This window comes from Nipponia nippon, unplaced genomic scaffold, assembly GCF_047370975.1.
Source record: "Nipponia nippon isolate SJK-2023a ecotype South Korea unplaced genomic scaffold, ASM4737097v1 scaffold_2, whole genome shotgun sequence".
NCBI classification, from domain to species: domain Eukaryota; kingdom Metazoa; phylum Chordata; class Aves; order Pelecaniformes; family Threskiornithidae; genus Nipponia; species Nipponia nippon.
In genome coordinates, this window is record NW_028262336.1 from 117388498 (window position 1) to 117411558 (window position 23061).

Genomic DNA, 23061 nt, shown 5'->3' on the forward strand with positions numbered 1-23061 from the left:
GGTGTATCTTAAGCATGTTATTTCCTGAAAACAGCAACTTGAAATTATGCAGAAAAAAAATCCAAAAGTTTTCTAGTGCAAATCACTATTGTGTCTGTAGCTATTTTAACCAAAATAGTAATATTCTTCACATTGCTGTGATGCTTTCAGAGCAAAGCAACGACCAATTTAGGCTGTATTACAGGATTAACAGGGACATTTTTAAAATGAAAGTATGACTAGCTGCATTCTGATTTCTTTTCCCATTTCAGCTTGTTCTCATCTTTCTTTTATAGTATTTAATACTGTTTAGCTTTGTATGGTTTAGAAGAAAATGTTGATATTGTAAGGCTATCAAACATTGTGTTATGTTGCATATCTGGAATTAACATGAGAAATCAAGGTTTTTCTCATGTCTAGAGGGTTGTAATTAAATCAACTCTTTCCAAATTAATACTAGGAAATTATGGAGTAAACCCAACAAGATGTCCAGGGAGCGTGATTGCAAGAAAGAAAACATGGATCATTAAGCTCATTTCTTAGGAGGTGAACTTGCTAACAGGCTGTCAGAAGTGTGCCATGATGGAATGGGCAGTGCACAGGCTGTCTCCCCAGAAAACGATTGATTTATATGTCTGCATCATGGCTGACTTCTTATTCTGTACATCACTGGACAGTCATGGTAGCTCATCAATTGGAAAAGGACATTTAAATTGTGTCTAATCAATACCCTTCTCTGTAGATTAAATGAGAAAATAGATTTAATTAAAAAAAATGAAAATGATACAAAGAAGGCAGTGACAAACAGATTAATAAAATTACAGTGAGGAGTTCCATAAATGACAGGTGAGAAGTTATTTCCCCCTACCATTTCTCTATTTTTTTTAGCCCAGGCTGTAAATATCACAGAGATGGTAGGCTTGTGAAAGGTTGTATAATCCACAGACAGAGAAAAACAGTTTTGTTTTGTGACCTAACGGAATACAGAGATTGTACATAGGGCAAAGGTAAGCACAAAATACATCCACTGTTGTAGCCAAAGTTGTCGCACACTGTTCCAAAGAGAGGCTGTGGAACCCAGCACAAAAATATGCAGCTGTTGTGCAGTAAGCAGGTAGCTTTAGATTTTATTTTTTTCAATTTCCCATCAGGTTCAAGTCACTTATTCTTTTTTAGCTCATGTACAGATGCCAAAAGTAGCTAACACTGAGAAATTAATATTAAAGTTTTATTTTTAAATCCTCCCTTTAGGTTACACAAATTTCTAACAACAGAAATGAGAGGAGATAAAAGACCAAACTAAAACCTTCTAACAATGTATGTGTGCTTTGTCCGTAAGTTACTTCATAAAACTTTTACACTTCATTGTTGTTTCATATCCTCAAAACACTTCTGATGTGCACTTCTTTAAAATTACTAGGTGTTCAACAAAGTTGGGTTTCTGCTTGCAGCAACTGTAAGTTTGCTATGATTGCTTTATTTGGCTGATGCTCTTGCCTTTATATACACACATCTTTTCTTAATGCAGTGAAAGCTAAAGCTAGAGTAACTATCCCTTTTCTATTTCTATTGACTGCAGAATCTTTAAAGATGTGTTTGGGATTTGAATAACTCTTCCATAGAGCAAGCCACACCCAGAACTACAAAATTCATTAACATTAAAATGGGCTAAAGGAATTCAGTAATTACTCCTCTAATGCTCTTACATTTTAATGAGCTGATTAGAATCTTGTTAAGAAAACAATATACTTTGTATATGAACTATTCCTTGTGATTGTGAAGTATAAGTGACATTTGAAGCTTTAGCAAACTGATAGCTTTTTATCTTTTTAACAACCTTCTATGAGCAGACTTCTGAAATGTGACTTTAAACATATGATTTTTGTGATCAAGAATTCTGATTTTCTTGACATTTTGTCAGTGTTATCTTTGGGCTTTTTTTCCGCAATTTTTCTGCATAAAATTCTGATGAAGACAAAAGAAACTCCTGGCAAATATTTGCTTTTATTGAAAAATATATTTCTCCTTAGTTTCTGTTACAGCATTGGGTTTTTTTCTCTCTTTTTTTTTTTTCCTTACCTTCTTAAAATAGCATAAAACAGCATGACCTTGGGCATGAGAGATCATAGGAAATACAAAGAAGAGAAAAAAAGATAACTTTTTCTGTGTTTAAAACTTCATAAACATTTGCTATGATAGTTTAAAATTTTGAGCAGACCTTTAAGTGCACAAAACTGGGCTTTCCACTTTGCTCCATGAAAATAGCCAGTGATATAGGTGGTTATTTCAAATGTTATAACTCTAAACAGGTATAAAATAATGTTAATTTTATATCTCTTTCATAGAATCATAGAATCATTAAGGTTGGAAAGGACCTCTGAGATCACTGAGTCCAACCTGTTAACCTAACTGCCTGGTCCACCTCTAAACCATGTCCCTAAGCATCACATCCACACATTTTTTTAATACTTCCAGGGACTGTGATGGCACCACTTCCCTGCGCAGTCTGTTCCAATGCCTCACCACTCTCTCTGTGAAGAAATTTTTCCTAATATCCAATATAAATCTCCCCTGGCACAACCTGGGACCATTTCCTCTTGTCCTATCACTTGTTACTTGGGAGAAGAGACCGACCCCCACCTCACTACAACCTCCTTTCAGGTAGTTGTGGAGAGTGATAAGGTCCAAAGACATCGTATAAATATTTCAAAGTCCTATTTTGATTATGCACTCATATGAAAATTATATAGTACCTAAACACTTGTATTTGTATGCATCACCAATACTGAACTACATGATAATAACCATACCAACTGGGCTTTTGGCCATGCAATTGTGAGAAAACTAAGACAAATGCAATAAACACGCTCTCCCTTTTCAAGTTTCATGATATTTTGCACAGGCGCACTACAGCACGTTTTTTTTCCTGTAGGACAGTGTCAAAGGCCTTGTTTAATGGTCCCTGTTGTTTCCTTTTGAGCTGCATGCCATTTTTCTCTTTAATTAGAAGAACAGTTCTTCAAGCTGCAAAGACGTAACTATTTTCGACAGCAGTACAAACCATGCATTCAAGCAAGTCCATGAACGTAATTTTTAATTTTTTTTTTGTGAAAGTGGTAAGTTTCTAAGCTTCTGGAATCCATGGCTTTCAGTGAAAAAAGGGAAACTGAATGCCATTATGTGTATCTCTGTATCTCATAGTCAGAAATGCCTTGGTTTGTCCTTGGGATTATAAATTACCCTTCAAGCTATTAGAGCCCAGTAAAACTGCAGGGCACCAATTACTTTAATTACTTTAAGGTTAGGACCTTTCCTTACAAAAATCTTTTTCAATGCTTTACTTTCTGTCTTACTGAAAATAACTGGAGACATGCAAGCCTGTTGTTAACGAGCAATACTATAAAATGTCCTACTTCAACTGCACTGAAATTTTATCCCACAGTATTTCATCACAAGCATGACATTTTTAAAATTCTTATATTTATTTCAGGGTAATGTAAGCTAATCTTTATATAGTCCATCTCTACCTGTCCATATAATGCTTTAGAGCTCAATGCTAATTACTGAATAACCAGTCTAACCCAAAGACCATGTAATTGCATACTACCTCACCCAAGGTTGTTTCCAGGTAATTAATGAATTTAAATGCAAGAAAAGTTATTAATAAATGAGATGTTACATATTGCTTTGTTAAAATATGTTAACATGGAAAATTTCCTAATTTATTTCAGAAAGATTGTGATGACACTACAGAAGTTTTTCTAGATATGAAGTAAGAGGTCACCAAAATATTATGTTTTAAATCATAAACCCATACTTCATGCTGTAAAGATCTTCCCTTTAAGCATCTGAAAAGCACATTTCAGTTTCCTAAAGGAAATAAAGTGTATTAGCACTTTGGGAACCAGTGTAAACTTTATATCACTCAAGATATCAGGACAAAAGTATTCCATTCTTTGCTTCAAGAAAATTTATCTGAACTTTCTGGTCAAATTCAAGATAGTGTCTTGGAAATTTTAAAGCTGAAATCACAATGAAAATCTTTATTTTGAATTTACTTTGGATCTGACTTACTAAAACATTTCTGTGATATAAGTTTCTGACAGGTTGCTATGAGTTTACAGCATAGTGACACCAATTTATAAAGTGAGCTGCTGCATGATGCAAATATTGTTTCAACAGGAACACATCAGCCATTTAAGATCAGGGATTTGAAGAAGCATTAAATCAAGAGCAGAAGAAAGTGTCATGCTACAAAGAAGTTGAACTACAATACACATTGAACTTCAAATTGCTCTCGTGAAGGGGTTGCTCACGAAATGCTAAAAGAACTTCAACCAGTTATGATACTCTATCCTTTTTTAAACATTTCTATGTGCTTATAACAGCCTCTTCTCTCTTGCAAGTTCTGCAGCATTGTTTGCTACACCTCAGCTCTTCCAGCTAACATTCCTCCATTAACCTTGCCTGAGAAACTTTCATTACAATTCCCAAGTAAATACTTTAATGAAGAGAAATCACATTCAAGCCATTGTAGTATAACAACTTTGATACCTGCAAAAGCAGGTGTGCAAGCTAATAATAATTTAAAAATCCAATAAAGACAAACCCCCCAACCCCCCAAATCCAACCTCTTCTTTCTTTTTCTTTTTTTTTTTTTTTACAACCTTATCTAAATTTGTTTTATTAGAGGAGATAATATTGTAACTAGAAGCACATGGGGTCCTGAATGAACTGTAGATGTAGCTACTGAAACTCATAGGCCTTCTCTTGTTTAAGCTCCAGCTCGCACTTTCTCTGTATTTTTTTTCAGCTGGAGGTCAAATGGCCACCTGTTAGCCATGCTCCTGAAATGAGAACAGATATCTGTGGTTCAGAGCCCTGGAACTATCTATATTTACCAGTTGTCAGGTTCTCTAACCAAGTGATTTGTTTTATGAGAGTTTTCTTGTCTAAAACATAAAATGTAGCAGAATTTTCTCAGAGTTACGTTTAAGACTGAGATCCAATAATACTGTCATAAGACCACTGTTGCAATGTTTAGAGTTTTAAACATACTGCCCTGGGCATGAGGAAACTTTGACAAATATCAGCATTGCTCTCAGCTCAGAAATAGGTGGATAGTGCCATGATCTTGCTAACAAATGACTGGACAGGATCTGCAGCAGATAAGACTAAAACTATAGATTTGAGAGGTCTGACTTTAGCAGGGAGGGGTGGAGAATCTCTGCTGAGTTCTCCACACCACCAGGTGTGGTAGTAGACATGCAGGTAGGCAACTTGTCCTTAACCCCACTGTTTTCCAGTTGTGGCTCTATGAAGATCTGCCTCATGTTTCATGGTAATGTCCTATTTTCAGTAGGATCTGAGAAATCAGGATGGAGTTCTTTTTGTATCCCTGCCTCTTAAAAACCCCTCATGGTAGGATTTACCTAAATAAAGCACTAAAATGGTGTTGGTTGCCTTCCTGTAAAGTGCTGAAAGGAAGTCAGGGTTGGAGGTAGAATATTGGAAATTCTGGGCCTGTTTTTCCTGATAGTATGTTTGAAAAAGAGCATGCTATAGATAGACCATAGCATTTACTTGGGATCATGAATTGTTGACAGCTTCTGGAAAGTATATTGTAGTGAAAGATTTCAAAAGCTATGACATTTTCAGTTTCCACTAACAACTACAAAAAAAAATCTCAGTCTCATAATGTATGAATGTATACATGATATGTCTGCATAAATATGAACATAAAACATGTATATTTATATACATATATACATACAAAACTATGATCACACACATCTTGTTGTAGATGCAGAACATCCGACAGATATATAGGCAGTTTATCCTACTCTTCCTAAGTATACAGTTCTTTCTCTCCTGCTCAGATAGTGTGGCAAAATGATACATGTTTCAGGAAACTCGCAATGAGTGAAATATATTGTTGTGGAGTATTCAAGTATGTCATTAAAGGATAGCATTTGGGATCATGTACTAGAGTTATTTTCCCTGATAGTTGGTTCTATTTTAAAAGTAAAAAGTCCACAGAAAGCCTCTCTTTCCCACTAAGCTTTTTATTTCTAATTTTGAGGTCCTAGCCCAACAAAGTTCGTGGGCAGCGTAACTTGTGTGATGTATCCAAATTACAATTTAGAGCCTTATCAAGCAATGTAAAGATCTGATTTATCTATGTTAAAAAAATTGTTACTCACATGCAAACTGAAGAACAGCCTCTCTGCTTAAAATACTGCCAAACATGTTGGTGGTTAAACACTGATACTGTCCAGAATCCTTCATTTCACTGGGGTTGTTGATGATCAAACTTCCTTCTATTAAACTGAAGCGATAATCACTTTCAATGTTGATTTCAGTTCCATTTCGAAGCCATCTTAGGAAAAAAGAAAGAAACTACTTGAGCATTTTATGGCCAAAGGAAGGCACCAAGCTTGGTATACAGAACCTGACAGCCCAGTTGTTATAAGGATGACAGCTACTCAAAGATACCCTGTGCAGTAACCCATTACTTTGGCTAAGTTTTGGATAGAGACATTCCACAAGATATGCCTGACAAAAGCTAAGTTTTTTTGAAAAAACACAAGTAAAAAGAGATCTTCAGCCTCTGAAGAGAAAGCATATTCTTTGTTTTGCTTATGTTGAATCAAATTAGTAACCTCTTTTTTTTTTCTTTTTTTTTTTCCCCAAAAAAACTATCATCCACAAAGGCTTCAGACTTAAAACCTGTATAGCAGATGCATCCTTTATGTCAAAAATAGGACTTTTACTGTGCTTATGATAATCAAAGTTTCAATTAATGTTCTATGATTAAAGCCTTAGGCCCAAATGAGCTTAGGTTTAGCAGAGCTGAGTCTGCATTGCATGAGAGCAAGGAACCTTTCTTTTCCATTCTTTCAGCATTCGATCTTCAGGGCCCAAGAAATAGAGAAACCTGATTTAAATATAGAAAGCAGAAGAGTAAGACCTCTGAAGAACAGGGAGGTAGAGTTATGTTATGTACACTGTTGTGAAACAAAGGATGTTGGCAATGGACAGAGGCAAAATAATATCAGCTAGATCAGTATACAAAAAATTCAGAGAAAACTGGGACAGGAGAGACTGGAACTAGCTGGCGGCTGATCAAGTGTAATGCCTCGCAGCTACCAGGTAAATGGAAACAAACATCAAATGAGGAGCTGGCAGAGGGAATGCTAAGTTTAGAGGTGTTTTGGAGTGAAATGAGAAGCCTGAACAGTAAAGACAGGGATGGGAGTCAAGATATGGTGGAAAAAGCCAGACTGTAGGAAACATATTAGAAAGTATCACACCTGAGCCAAAGCATTGAATAATTCCCGAATGAAAACTTATTTTTCTGAGGTTTCAGAAGTAACTTAAGAGTCTCATAATTTTTCTGTTGTGTGAGTGGGTTTTGCGTTTGGGTGTTTTTCCCCCCTGGATATTCTCTGCCAAAAATCCTCACCCCTCTCATTCTTCTCCAAAGACTAAACCAACAAACTCTGCCATAGTCCACTGGCTGCAAGAGAAAAGATTTTGTGTGGTAGATTAATAAACTCCAGCACTCTGAAATAACCTCTGGGGGTGTGTGCAATATCTCAATTAAAGAATAATAATCCACTTAAGAAGACTTTTTAATTTGTTTTGTGTCAAACTGTATAGATCATGAAATTGTTAAAAGAATGCAAAGAAGTGATAAGCAGCGTAAACAGGTATGACACAGCTATTATGATGCACAGATATTTCCTTCATTGCTAGTTCGCAGTCATTCTGCAATTTCAAAGTTGCCTCAGGAAATTGCTAGGCACTTCCAAGCTTTGCCAGAGTGCAGCAAAGACTGGAAGAACTTGGCAACATCCAGACTCCAGAGGCAACTTTAATGAAGTAAAACGATTATCAGTTCACCCTATCTTGTTAACATTCATGGTGAATGAGGTACAGACAGCAGAATTCAGCTGAAGTAGCTCTGAATTTTTCTTAATGCAAAGGTCAGAATTGCCAGAATTAGGATGAACTGTGAAACTATTATTTGCTCCTTTTTTTCATGATTGGTCTTTTTATCGCAGAGCATACCTGCTTCATTTAACGTAAGAAATGAAACACTGTTGACAATATCTTTATGTTGCAAAGGATATTAGGGAAACGTCTGTAGGATTCACTACATTTCTAAAGAGATTCATACATAGCAGAGCTAAAAAGAAGAGGAAATTTTCATCTTGAACAATTTTTTAATGATTTAAGATGGAGGTGATAGCGCCCCTGTACTCGGCACTGGTGAGGCTGCACCTCGAGTACTGTGTTCAGTTTTGGGCCCCTCACTACAAGAAGGACATTGCGGTGCTGGAGCATGTCCAGAGAAGGGCAGTGAAGCTGGTGAAGGGTCTAGAGAACAAGTCTTATGAGGAGAGGCTGAGGGAACTGGGGTTGTTTAGCCTGGAGAAGAAGAGGCTGAGGGGAGACCTTATTGCTCTCTACAGCTACCTGAAAGGAGGTTGTAGAGAGGTGGGGGTCGGCCTCTTCTCCCTAGTAACAAGCAATAGGACGAGAGGAAATGGGCTCACGTTGTGCCAGGGGAGATTTAGGTTGCATATTAGGAAGAACTTCTTCACTGCAAGGGTAGTCAGGCGCTGGAACAGGCTGCCCAGGGAAGTGGTTGAGTCTCCATGCCTGGAGGTATTTAGAAGCTGTGTAGACGTGGTGCTTAAGGACATGGTTTAGTAGTGGACTTGGCAGTGCTAGGTTAATGGTTGGACTTGATGATCTTAAGGGTCTTTTCCAACCTTACCGATTCTATGATTCTATGAAGATTTTGAATGAAATCATAATGAATGTTAAATTTTACATATATATATTCATATATATAAATGAAATGAAAACGCAAAATTAATCGATCCAGAAATGATGGGAGATTTAGATAAGGCAAAAGTCAAAATTACATGTTCTGGCATTTCCAAATGGGAATTGACACAAAATTCAGTTTGATTTAATTAGCTTTCTTCACTTAGTTTCATTTTCAGTTAAATTAAATGCAAAAAAAATGTTTTTGTAATGCTACCCCAAACCTTTGGCCCCAATACCAAGCCCTGGGGAACACCACTTGTGAGCGGCCGCCAACTGGATTTAAGTCCATTCACCACCACCACTCTTTGGGCCCAGCCATCCAGCCAGTTTTTTACCCAGCAAAGTGTACACTTGTCCAAGCCACGAGCAGCCAGTTTCTCCAGGGGAATGCTGTAGGAAACGGTGTCAAAGGCTTTACTAAAGTCCAAGTAGACAACATCCACAGCCTTTCCCTCACCCACTAAGCGGGTCACCTTGTCACAGAAGGAGATCAGGTTAGTTAAGCAGGATCTGCCTTTCATAAACCCATGCCAACTGGGCCTGATCCCCTGGTTGTCCCGTTCATGCCGCATGATGGCACTCAGGATGCAGCATGGGCTTTGCAGACCATGTAAATAAAGCTCTCTATTGTCGAGTGCTTGTAGATAATAGGACAGGGTCTTTGGTGATATGGAAATATCCTTTCTCCTCACTATTTCATATGCCAAAGGTTAGGCAGTGACATACAACAAACTTTTGCCTATCATCTATAGCCTTTTTCAGGCTAAATTCCCTCTGCACCTGCCCTGGAGAGCAGCATATTCATGACAAAGTAGTTTATATCTCTTTTCCCTTCTCCTGAATGGTAGTGTGTATTGCATATGCTGTACAGTCAAGTGGCAGCAACAAAAGGAGGAGAAGTTAAACTGTGCTGTTACAATTAGGCCTTTCAGGTCAAAGTTTCCCTTGCATGAAAAACATCCAGGAAAGTTTGTTCATGAGGCTGCTGACACTAATTAATCTCTGGAGAACTGAAGGAATGGATATCACAAAATCATAAAACAGCCCAGGTTGGAAGAGATCTCAAAAGATCATTTGGGCCAACCTTTCATGGGAAAGGAAGCCTACATGAGATTATCTAGCACCTTGTTCAATTGCATCTTGAAAACCTCCAGTGATGGGGACTCTGCCACGTCCCTGAGGAGGTAGTTCCAGTGAATGATTGTTCTCACAGTAAAAAATTTCTTTCTTATATTGAGATGAAACCTCTCTTGTATGAAACCTCTCTTGTGTCTGTTGCCCCTTGCCTTCTCCATGTGGCTCCTTGTGAAGAGAGAGCCCCGATCCTCTTTGTAGCTGCCCTTTAAGATATGTTGAAACTCTTATTTGTTGACTGCGTTCCACTGGGAAAATGCAAAAACCGGTTGGACCAAGAAAGAAAGCAGATGACTTAGATTCTCCAAAGAGAAAATCTCCACAAGAATAATGAGGTTATCTGGGAGGGCTGAACATAGGGCTCCCCTCTTTCAGTGGAAATGTGTGCCTTTGCCCCATGGTCACATGCTGTGTTTAATGGACTGATAGCACTTGAACAGTGTGTGGAACTAATATACGTATTTTTTTATCAACAAAGCAACAAATATGTAATAGAAATTGCACAAGGAATATCAATAAGGAAGAATGAAACATAGCTTTCATCCCACATGGTGAGGAGTTCATGCAATTCCAGTTTGAAGAATTTCTGGCCACTCATTCCTAATCCCATGTTACATGTTTTAGTTATGCCTGTGGTGTTTGGGGAGGTTGTGATATGCATCAGATCCATTTAATGACTCACATCTGTTGCAAAGAGGCAGATTCAGTGCTGTTGTGATGGGGATATCTAAAGACGGTACTGCCTCTGAATTTCTTACAGCCATAGAAATGTAAGTTTTGTGATTCAAATAAATCTAAGGAGAATACATCCAGAATGCTAAAGAATCCACAAGTGAAATAAGTGTAATAGGTAAAAAATAAAATGCAGAATTGGTGATTGTCATCTATGACAAAACACAATGATGAGTCTTTATGTTCTCTTTGTAAGTGAAGAATGACTATGAGAAAAGATAAAGGGTGTATGGAAAAAATAATCAACCATATGTTCCCCCAGCCCTCCTACATCACCCGTAATTTGTATAAAATATGAGCAGAGTCAGATACAGCAAATAGATAATGTGACTGCAACATACTGTTCCCACCTGTAAATGGGCACCATTAATAAACTGAACTCTCAGACTCACAGGTGTGTCATAACAGATCTGTATAGTAGATATCTGTGGCATAGTAATCTGTATGGGAAAACAGGCAACAGACAATGATTGCAAAGGAATAAAATGGTAGACTTGTGAGTGAAAAGACACCAGATTTGGCTCAGCCATGGCATCCTGTATTGCATAGTCATGTCTTTTAATGTACCTGTTCTTCACTGCTTTCCCTATAAAATGGGATAGAATTTTGTAACTTTATAGATGTTTAGAAAAAAAATCAATGAAAGATTTTGATCTTATCAGCTGTTACAGACACAAGTCAAAAAAACTGGACAAAAGGAGTCCCTCCACATGGGTAGACACGATGCACAGAGATCATAATTTGAAGCTTCACATATTGTTTTGCCTTTATTCACTACCACTTATGCTTCTCGCTTATTCAGAATCAGAAAAAGCATTCAATCAGGAATGCCATTTGTGTCACAGAGCTCTTTCTGTTATGTTGTTCTCCAAAGCACACTGACTCTCAGAGTGGGATTGCAATGGCTAATATTCTGAAAACTAAAAAAAGTTTCTAAAACAGGTACCTGTATGTGGGAGTCGGATTTCCACGAGCTTGACAGTTCAGAGATACTTTCTTCTCCTCAGAATCAGTTGGAAAAATCACGTCATCTGGCTCTTGTACAAACACCGGCCCATAATCAACACTTTCTGTGGAAACAGAAGTGCTATAGTTTAGAAAGTCCCAAATAAATGTGAGTGCATTACAGCTTTTAGAAAGTGAGATTAAAGTATGTAAAATTATGTTTGTTTCCCAGAGGTTCATATCATATTGCTTCAGATGCTATATTAAAAAGCAACAGTTAAAAAAAAATAAGGAAGAAATATTACTAAGTTAACAATAAAATATATAGTATGATTTAAGTGTTCATCATGCCTTAAAATGGCTTTCTCATTAGATATACTTTGGCCTGTAGTCTAATGAGCAGCTCGATAGAATTAAGCCAGCAAAAAGAGTTAACTCTGCTTACAGAGAGCAAGGTAAACAAAAATTTTCCTGCTGCTTGCAGTAGCTTATCTCACAAAGAATTAAGACACAGTTTCCCCCTTTATGTCAAGGAGTTGCTATGAAAAATCATTTGTAAAATTAATGGCAGCAACTGGTGGCTACTATTAAATAATATATAGCAAAATCTGACATTTATTTTACTCCACTGACTTCTCTAATTTTGGCATGTGTCTAGATCTTCATATGAATTTACATTTCTGAACAAGAAAAGCTGGATAGACCCATAGAATACATCTATGACTCCAATTCATTCATATTGTGAAGAGGGAAGTGTAACTTTCAGAAAAGAAAAAGATTCCGGACCATGTAGGTCTGAATAACTAAAATGCTCACTGTGCACTAGAAGAGCATGGAATTTTAATCAACTTAGACTTGCTCCAAGTTCTTGAATGATTTAGTCCCATAACGCTCTTTGAATTTAGAACACTAGCCTAATGATTTGGCTGAGGGGAGATAGCTACATTGTCCTACTACTTGCAATGAAACATACGGGAGCAGCGTTTTCTTTGTCAGTTTTATGGTTTTACATGTTCACATCATAAAAGTCCTCCAGCTGGTACTGAGGTCAGCATGACACCTTAAGCAGTTTATAACCTCCTGATATATTTGTCCTATCAATACCAGCTTGAAGTAAGAAAGGTGCACCTGAAGGCTTTGGGTTTTGGTCATTGACTTATAAAAATTGTTTAGTGCATTGTTCTACCCAGTCCACACAACTTCAATCACATGTTATGGGTTCACAGTTTTGGGAACTGTGACCTTTTTCATACTGCTAATAGTTTCAGAAAGTTTGAGTAGAAAGGAAAAGTTGCATAGGACTATGAGTCTTGGTACAGAGAATAAAGTCCTGGAGTCTGAAAAAGGATGAAAAACATGGGAGATATAGGTCATAGTATGCTAGTTCTAAGACGCAAATTTCCATGTCCTTAAATTCTGTGACATTTTGGGTTTCTCAATTCTATTATTATCATATGGTGAAAAGACTACATGAAAACCCATTATGCTATTCAACCTTCCTTTTTAGTGACTATACACTTATTACACACTTAGTTTTTTGTCTTTTTACACTGCTACTCAAATGCAGATTTTGAAAATATCTTTATTTTCAGGTATGTATGCTTCTACTGAAATAGATTCAAATAATTAGCCTGTCAGTTTGTAAAGACAACAAATAAGAGCAGCAGCAATTAATAGTTTTTGGTTTGCATTATTTTCAAGTTTATTAGCCCTTTTTGTAGGACTGTGTAAAGGAGTGTGGATTGCTGTGGTGCATATTTCCATTACTTCCATGTTTAGGTACATTTCGTCAGTTGGGTGTATTGGCAGAAATATATTTTCTGGGACAGATATCTGCATTATTTAAAAAAAACCAAAACAAACAACCACAATAAGTGATTTCTGGTATGTGCTTATATTATTGAAGTTAAAATAACTCCAGTACTAAGTTTTGAGCACTACAGCTGAGACTGCCGCAGGGGCAATGGAATCAGCTGGCAAAACTTATTTTAAGAAAGTAAAATGTAGGTACAAAAACATTGTATGAATAGTTTCTTATAATTTGGTTACCTGCTTCTTACATTGCACAAGAGAAAATACTAATGAATGTAGGCATAAATACTCAGAGCTCTCATCAAACTAGAGTCTAGCAAAACCAAGAATTAATTAATGAATGCAAAACTAAATCATGGCTTTAGATTTAGGTGTTATTCCATGCAGATTAGTAGGTGTATGGATAGGGAGTATATTAATGAAGATTAACGATTTTATGTTCTCCCCATGAGTGACTCTGTAGATAAAATATATTGTCACAGTCTAGGATTGCTGGAACGAAAAGAGAAAGATGCAATGCTAGGTAGGTGCTGGTGTCACTAACAGTACAGGTGTTCTTTCTACCTGTACTATTTGCAACAGTAATACTGAAATACCTTGTTGCACTTTCCTTTCAGAAAAATAACCTGAACTCTTTAGGTAGAGGCTGTCATTCTTAATGGTAGTGGCCAAATGGATACTTTTGCTCTGTGGAATGAGAAGAACATGTTTTACTTCTGCCTGCAGTGAAGACAAAAGTAACAGAGAAAGTTCAGTGCATGCAAGTCGTGTTCCTAAAAGATGAAAAGACGTAGTTAGCTGCTCATCTGCATTTCAGATGGAGTGTGGAGTACCGGCAGAGATTATGTGGAGAAGCAACATGATAATAAATGAGAATGTTCATCAGTTTGTAGCTAAATTGACTAAATCAATTCTTAGTTAGATCATCTGGACTGCAACAGAATAATTGAAGAGACTTCTCTTCTGAAGAGACCAAAGCACTTACTGAAAAGACAAGACTATATGTTTATAAACTATTAGGCTTAATAAAGGGGTGATTAAATAAAATGCAATGGAGTATGATATGTGATATGCAAGAAATCATAACAGATCACCTAATAATACTATCTTCATTTAAACCCTAGTGACAGACTTGTAACCAAAAATCTTAAGTGTTCTATGCCTCCTCTATTTCAAAAGCAATGAAGGAAACACACTGCAGATGCAAACATTTCATTTAAATATTTAAAAAAATATTTTAAAACTATTTTTCTCAAATTAAAACATGGGTTGGCTTATTACTAAAGACAAAACTTTTAATTTTCTTATACATAATGCTAATAACAGCTCAGATAAAATAAAACCTTGTGAAGGCTTCGGTAGTGGTATCAATGATGGGTACATAGTTTAGCTAGCACTTAACATCCCATTAAAGGTAATGGAAAGTCCTGGACTCTCAAAATTGACCTGGAACACCACTGGAGGCTTACTGTATTCTCTTTTCTATGTAGGGAGTTTAAAGCTACATTGAAACTATGGGACTTGAGAACATTTCCCAGAAGCCAGCGCACACTCTGCTATCGTTGCTGTTTCATGGTGGGATGAGACTCAGGGATGCAAACCTCGCTCCCCTTCCCCTAATACAGATAATGGAGGTAAAGCCAGGTTGCGAGGCATGCAGACAGTCATAGTGTGAGGTTGCAGATACGCAAGACTAGTCAGTCATGGAGCCAGGCCTGAGGAGTGAATTGGACTGAATAGTAACCCCACAGACTGAAATCTCTGAAACTGAATGGTGTGAACAGTCACCCTAAATTTAAGTAATCCATTTTCCTAGAATAAATTGAAAACCCAAATGTGTATGTTCATGGCACCACTCATAATACAGAGATTTCTAACATTGCAGGACAAAAGTCTGAACTTTCAGGGAAAAGTTTGATAGAATTTTGGCTGTCTTTTGCCATCTTACCAACTTATCAGCTGTTATTTTAAGAAACAATTACTTATTAGCAGTTTTCAACATTTTCATATCAAAGAAGACACTTAAGGAACCATAACCTTAATTTAGAATTTAAAACATTCAGTTCAGTGGTAAATGAATTGAGTTGATATTCAGCATTCAGATAAATGGCTTCAAATTTCTCCTGGAAATTCTGTAATCACTAAACTGCTTCACAATTTTCAATTTGTCAATACTATTTAATTTTTATTCTTGAATAACACCATGTCTTCTTCACGCTTTATACTCCCTGTATTGTTTCTGAGGCAGACGTGCTCCCTGAGAGAATAATGTGCAAACTAAAACCTGAAGTGCTTAGAGAAAACATATATCTAATGATCAGTATGGGATTTAATTGGCCTTCTGAGGAACAGGTGATTCTCATCTATCACTGCTTTTAGGGACTGGAGATTTTAAGTAGGTGGCAATGAAGTTCAACAGTTGAAAAGCAGACATGGGTTAAAAGTTAACTTTTCAATAACTTTGGTGTCATTGCCAATCTTGGTGCAGTACTTGACTCGGGAATTCCAAGCTGTATCTACATTAATAACAGCAGCAAATGTTTAGGAGAGCTTGACGTCATTCTGCTTGAGGATTCCCAGTCTGAAGCAGGTGACCACGTGAATTTCACCCGATTACAACTGAGAATTTCTTAATTTCTCTTTTAAGAGTATTGCATCACTTATTAAATACATATTTAGTCACCACCAAAACCTACATACATTTTCTCCAGCAGACAGCATAACTGCACATCAATTAATATTTACAGACATTGTTCATGTGTCCTTTTATAAATTAGACTGGAGGACTGCTCAATTATGCTCAAGAAAGCCAACACCAAGATTAATAATCTCTGGTTATTAGTCCCACATCTAATCAACAGCAGCAGTCTGCTCTTTCTGATGAGAGTCTTCCTTGAAAAATTAATCTCTGAGTCTTACCACAGTTTGATCATGAACAGTTATAGCAGTATGTTCATTGAGACCTTACACTAGCCTTACGAGTAACCAAGATGAGAGTTAGATTTTTAGATGACAGTAGACATGGATGATTGCCAAGGAAAAAGAGAAAAAAAAATGCCTGATTATAAAATGCACTTGAGCAGCTTTATACACATGAACTATCCTGCAGAAGCAAACAGGCTTATATATGTGTTCAAGTTTTTACAGGATTAGAAACACTAACCATTTGAGAACCATACAGCAGAAGAGTTCATAAGCTAAAATGATCGCCACTCACCCCCTATATCTACAGTACATACACTCCAAACAGCGTTACTGCAGTACATTACCTACTGGGGCAGGTTAACCTTGGCCACCCGCCAGCTGCTCACTCAGTGCCCAGGGGAGAAAACAGGATGAAAAAGCTCTTGGGTCGAGAGAAAGACCAGGAGATCCCTTACAAGTTACTGTCATGGGCAAAACAGGCTCAACCTGGGAAAACTTACTTCCAGTTAAAATAGACTTGAGTGGTAAGAAACAAAGACAAAAATTAAAGCGATGCCTTCACTGCCTTTTTCCAGGCTCAGCTTCCCTCCTCTGCCCCCAACTCCTCCCAGCCACAGAGCTGTGGTGTATGACACCAGATCTATAGGTCTCTGAAGTGGCCTCTTGGGATCAGGCCAGACACCCCAGTGTCTGCAGTGCCCTGGAGACCCAGCTTCAAGCACGTGAATTAATGTGTACAGGGTGTGTGTTCCTAACCGATAAATACCCAGTGCCATTTGGGAGGTCTCCACAGTGCCTGAGACCCCCAGGCAGAGCAGACCAGCACGGTGCCACGTTCACACCAGCCCTGCCCTGTCCTGGTGTAGCAGCTACAGGCCGGGTGAGGCTCCTCGCAGCGCCTGAAGTGACACTGCGGAGCCTGTTTCCAGACACCCGAACCCTGCTCTCTGCAGCCAGGTGTGAGCTCACTGTCCATGCATGGAGCCAGCGGACTTCTAGGCATTACAACCGGGATTAAAATAAGCATTTAGTGCATTTTGCCCAGGTCCTGTGTCCTATCTGCCCGTTTCATGTATATCCATAGGACATGAGGCTGTAAGACAGCCCAAGTGGCACTAGGCCAGTGTGTTAAACACCTGAATTGCTCCCCAGTGTTTAGACATCACATTTATTTGCTTCACCCTCACGCTGAGCTCCACCTGGCTCTGCCCCGGCCCTGGCAGCAAGGAGGAGGCCGAGGGGAGGTGGGGTGGGACAGGATGGTGAGGGGCCATGAGGTGACTGCAGCCCCAGGCGAGAGGCTGTCCCCACACAGACAGGAATGAAAGCGGGCTCTCCGTGTCAGCCATTTTCCCCATGGGCCTGAGTTACGGGGTTTGTCCATACCCCTGTGTTTAACAAGGCTGAAGAGCAATGGCCCTTTTTCCCTGAGCAGCCGAGGGCTGGGCCTTCCATCAGCCCTGGCTCCTCCCAGTGATGTGGTGGCCGTGTCACAGCGGGCAGAACGTTGGTGGTGGCCGTGTCACAGGGGGTTGCTGACACGGCCGCCCAGGACGGCTATAAAAAGGGCTGGGCGCTGAGCCGGCCCAGACTGGAGGCGAGCAGGCGGGTGAGCGAGGGCTGAGGCGAGCGGGCAGGGAGGAGGGCAGGGAGCGGAGGGCAGGGCTGCTGGGCCCGGGCAGGGAGGCAGGGGCTGCCCCTGCCGCGACAGATGGCGGCTGCTCCTCCTTTGTCTTCCAGAGCCGCAGGCTCGCACAAGGACAGGACCAGACCATGGCGCACTCCTGTCCTCGGCCACACAGCCAGAGAGATCTGCCACCTTCTACAAGGACGCTGACACAAAGTTAAAGAATCGAGAGCCTGGCAGAGCCCTGGGCAGGGCTTGCCCATGCTGAGCCAGGCTGGCTGCTCCTTTGCTTGTTATCCTGCCTTTTGCAGCCGCAGGCCCAGACAGGGACAGGACCAGACCATGGTGCACTCCGTCCTCAGCCACACAGCCAGAGATTTGCTGCCTTCTACAAGGACACTGGCACTAAGTTAAGGAATCAAAAATGACGCCACCTCTTGCGACCAACCCAGCGATGCAGTGGAACTGTCAGAGCGGGCGCTTGGCTGGTGGTGGCCCGTGCCACCATGGGATGGGTGTCTACTGGCTTCCAGGGAGATGTGGGGCTGACAGCCTTGGCCTGAGGCTGGCAGAGCCCTGGGCAGGGCTTGCCTGTGGGGAGCCAGGCCGGCTGCTCCCTTTCTTTCCTGATATTATCTTGCCTTTTGCAGCCACAGGCCCAGACAGGGACAGGACCAGACCATGGCGCACTCCCGACCCCTCCCTCCGCAGCCACTCAGCCAGAGCTTTCTCCAGCGTTTGACGCAGCCGTTGGCCGCAGGACAAGGAAGCACACACAGCCCCAGGCTGCACCGCGCCATGGTCCCACAAGCAGCTGGAGGCTCCCCACAGCCGTGGACAAGGGCAGCTCCGCACCACCCACCCTCTCTGGCTGAAACTGACCCCGAAATAAAATCTGCCAATTCCTGAGCCATTGGCTGCTGCTTCTGCTTTGTGTGCTCTTTTGGGGGAAACCTCCTGGACCTTTTCCTTATTGTCCTTATTTCCTTATTATATTTAATTTATATAGCTTTTGTACATGTACACATGTATGCTATATATGTATATATAGATACACACATACATTTTTATACACATGTATGTTTTCTGATCCCTTCAGGGGATCAATTTATGTCCAAAAGCATCAGGTTTGTTTGCACCCATGTTTTAACTAACAGTGACCCATGCTCTTAAACAGGACAGTAATGTGTGAGTTTTTTCTAACTTAAGCAAGAGCATAAAAAGAGATTAATATTTAACATACATATTAAGCATATGCATATTTCAAGTTACTATTTTCATTTCTCAAGGGAAATATTTCTGTTCCTCACACAGGCTTTTATTAGAACAACCAGTTTTCTGTATCTAAATGCTATGAGACCAGTGATTTGTTATAGAGAGGCACATATGTCTTGGGATTACAGGTATGCATGGCAATCAAGCAAAGTAATAGCTAGTTTGTGGTCCCTTTACAAATTTTAAGTTGCCATTTTCAATCTAGGCAATTAAAAGCCCTAAGCACTCTCAATAGGATTTACTGTTTAAACTGGTATTGTCCAGAAAGGCAAGGGTATGGAAAACATTCCAAATATTAGTTTTTAAATTCTTGAGTATTCTTGAGAGCAGTACTCAAATATTCTTTGAATTCCAAGGCTCTCCTTGCAGCACATTTACACTTACAAAATACCAGAGTGTATGACTTCTTAGTAACAAGTATTTAGATCCTCATGGAAATGGCAACGGGAATCTGTGTATCCTGCACCTCAGACAGTAGCCAAAATGTGGTTTCTCTCTCTTGCCTACAGAGACATTTTCAACAGAATGCTCATCAGAGACATTTTCATCAAAATGAAAAATCAGATGTTCTTTAGTTCTCTTGCTGAGCAATGCAAATACCATGAGAACAAACTACGCATGAGAAGAAAGTTTCCTGTACTTTCAATTCTGTAGTAACTGAAATAGTGTCATTCCTCAAGACTCAGCTTTCTTGTCACCATCCCTGATATAATTCCAGGTTAATAAATACAGCATGAAAAAGAATGAATTCCTGGAACCCTGGGAACTCAGAGGTGGGCAGGAGGGAAATATGACCGTGTTCAAAGACCTGCATTGAAGCTGCATTGGCAATATTATTTTTAGTGTCTGATAATTCTGTGTGCTGTACTTTTAAAGAATAAAAGAAATAACATTCTTTTAAACATTTTCTTAAATAATACTTTTAAAATATAACTGTCTGCAGAAGGAGAAGGTGTAGCTACACTGCACTGGTCACTTGCATCAAATGTCATTAGTGTAGTCTGACCACTGTCTGAAATGTTACAGTACCATTCAAGCTGTATGACTGATATAAATAGTCATCTTGGTGCCATTTTCTCAGTCTGAGGTACTGGTGGGAGGAAACAGCTCTTTTCACTCTGGTATTTTTCACCAGCAGACAAGGTATCTGAGGGGATATACTCAGGCAGCATGTGAGTATGGGAGAAGGAGGTCTTCTCCATTTCATCTGCTCATGTTCCTTGCTCATGTCCTTTTAGGAGCACTTTTTTTTACTGCAGGTGATACTGGTGGATGACTTTGCTAATCGCTCTGAAGGTGAACTAGAGACATCTTCAGACAAACCATTTGTTTTCAGCTGTTATTCTGGCACATTGACAAAATCTGTCCAAATGGCAGTTGGAAAAAAGGTGATGGCAATTCTCATTTGAAAGCAGAGTAACTCAGCAAAATTTAAAACCCACAAGTTTTTACAGGACCGGGAAAACAATGTTTTCTTACCTCTGTGCCTTTTTTTTTTTTTTGCCCATTTTTCAAAGGCCTGTTGAACCCACGTGGAGATGGAAGAATTTTCTAAAGAAAAGCTACAAGGTACTGCAAAATGATAGAACTTCTAAAGCAGCCTGAAAGGAGGGGTCACTAACAGATCTTCCATCCTAAAATACACATTGGACTCTGTATACAGACCCTACCCAGCAAAGTACCTACTTGACATATCATGGACCAAACCATATCCCAATGATCGGTCAGTCCTGGGTATTAATATGTTCAGGATACATTAAGAAAGTTGCAGCAGTTGCTGATAAGGCTATATATGTTGCTGAAATGTGCATATCATCAGAATTTATTAAAATAAATCAAAGGTGTTTCATTTCAAATTGGTCCTACAAAGCGAAAGACTTTTTGATAAAGGTGGATCAGGTTTTAGTGATACTTACTATCAAATTTGTTTTTGAATTTCTTTCTTTCCTGGTTTGTTTTCAGTTTGTGCTTGTTGTATGCACCTGAGGTGATGACTCTAAAGGATCTTCTGATTAACCTTTGTTACCATGGAAACAAACAGTTTAACCCATTCAGTATATTCAGAAAACATTTTAGATGTATAAATGAAAACCCTGCTTTCGAAGAAAACATATTGCTTTCTTCAACTAAAAGCTAGAAACCCTCCTTTTTTTCTGCTTAAACACTGAAAAAAAGTATTCACTTCACTGCTAATATTGATTTTACAAGTAGGTTCTATAACTCTTCACTTAACACCTAAGAAATAAAGAATGACTATCCCTTTTAATATCCCTATAATCTGTCAAAATATAGAATTTCCTTTAATATAATGAAAAAGAAAAAGCCTCCTAACTCATCACAGCAAAATATGTTCCAATGATTATAAAAATTATTACGTATTATAAAATACATTTAATCTTAAAACTATGTTTCAGCTAACTTAAAAGTCAAGAGACTGAGGAGACTTTCCTTTTGACAGGTAAGTTCAGGCAGATACACATGCCCCAAGGTACGTACATTGATTCCAGTATGCTGCATGCTGGAACCGTGTACCGTACATGATTGAGTTAACACTGCAAAGGAGATAAAATTTTTTTCTCATATTTTCAGTTTTATCTTTTCAGAAGCAGATATGTTTATTTGCTTTTTAGACAAGATAGGACAAATTTTTCCTGTTGGTTTAAAATGCTTTCTCTGTTCTGTGGCCTGAAACAAACATATCTGTTCTAAACTTAGTTTATCCTATCTAAACTGCATGCCACATTAATCAATATTGCCCAATATTTTTTAGCAAGCAAAAAATTTTTAGTAGTTTGTGTCTTTAATTCAGACTGGTAAAACTAGCAGATGTTGTGGAATCAGGAACTCTCATTCAACAAAAATTAGATTTGGATCTTGCATATCTTGAGGTTCATTGATTCAACACTTCCAGTTGTGAACTGGACCCTGTTCTTTATTTTATTCTGAAAGATATCAAACCAAAGATGGAAGGATAAAAAGAGTCTTTATTTAAGGTTAAGTTCAATTATCTTTACTGCAGCATTTCCAAAAGTTTTTGGTACAGTAAGAAAGTATAAGAGTTTGCAGTTTTATGATTCTTCAAGAGTTTCATGAATAATTCACACTTTCTATGCACATTCTTTAGTCGTGATTTTACACATTGATACATGGCTTGAAGTGAAGGACTGTATTGCCTTAACTGCATGTTTACGCTAAGTAATTCCATGTTGTTTAAATTCAGCAGTGAGCTACAGCATAGTCCTTTTAATTTGAGATATCAGGAAACACATGCTGAATTCAGAGTGCAGATTAAATGGCATAAAGTCAGTATAAGAGGATGTTTATTAGAAGCCACGTCAGGCCTCTGAGCATGTCTGCTGGGAAATCAATTAAGAAGTCGCTTAAGAACCTGTATATTTAGGCAGCTAATAAAACTATTTTGTTTTTTTTCTTATGGAAAACCTGACTCTTGAGCGTATGCCATATATTAGATGTTTGAATTATGCAAGTTCTCAATTGTAATAACATAAAATAGTTTTAAAAAAGATTTCCCCCCTCTTATTAATGTCCTCTCACTTGTATCAGTGGTCACTCATGAACACACGTGAGCACAGGGTACTGTAGCATTTCCTTCTTTAGGAGACCTTGGCTGATAAACACAATCACTTAACTCTATCCCTTATCACATACCAGTTGTATGAAGATAACTAAAACATCTTTCCTTCAAGAGCTCCAAAAACTGAAAAAAAGCTTTGAGGCCAAATCAAAATCAAGACATTTATTAATTTAAGTAAGTGGAATGCCAGATGATT

The 23061-nt window shown here is 38.7% G+C and overlaps 1 protein-coding gene across 5 annotated transcripts in view; it reads right to left on the reverse strand.

Moving 5' to 3' along the window:
• Nucleotides 1–23061, reverse strand: part of CNTN5 (contactin 5) — a 660854-nt gene that overhangs the window by 232028 nt on the left and 405765 nt on the right. For all 5 annotated transcript variants that reach the window (XM_087758088.1, XM_087758089.1, XM_087758087.1 and 2 more), the window contains 2 exons: nucleotides 11633–11756; nucleotides 6183–6358 (listed from right to left, as the gene is read on the reverse strand). In XM_087758088.1, the coding sequence (XP_087614214.1) occupies nucleotides 6183–6358; nucleotides 11633–11756 (300 nt within the window). The remainder of the gene's footprint in view (nucleotides 1–6182; nucleotides 6359–11632; nucleotides 11757–23061) is intronic.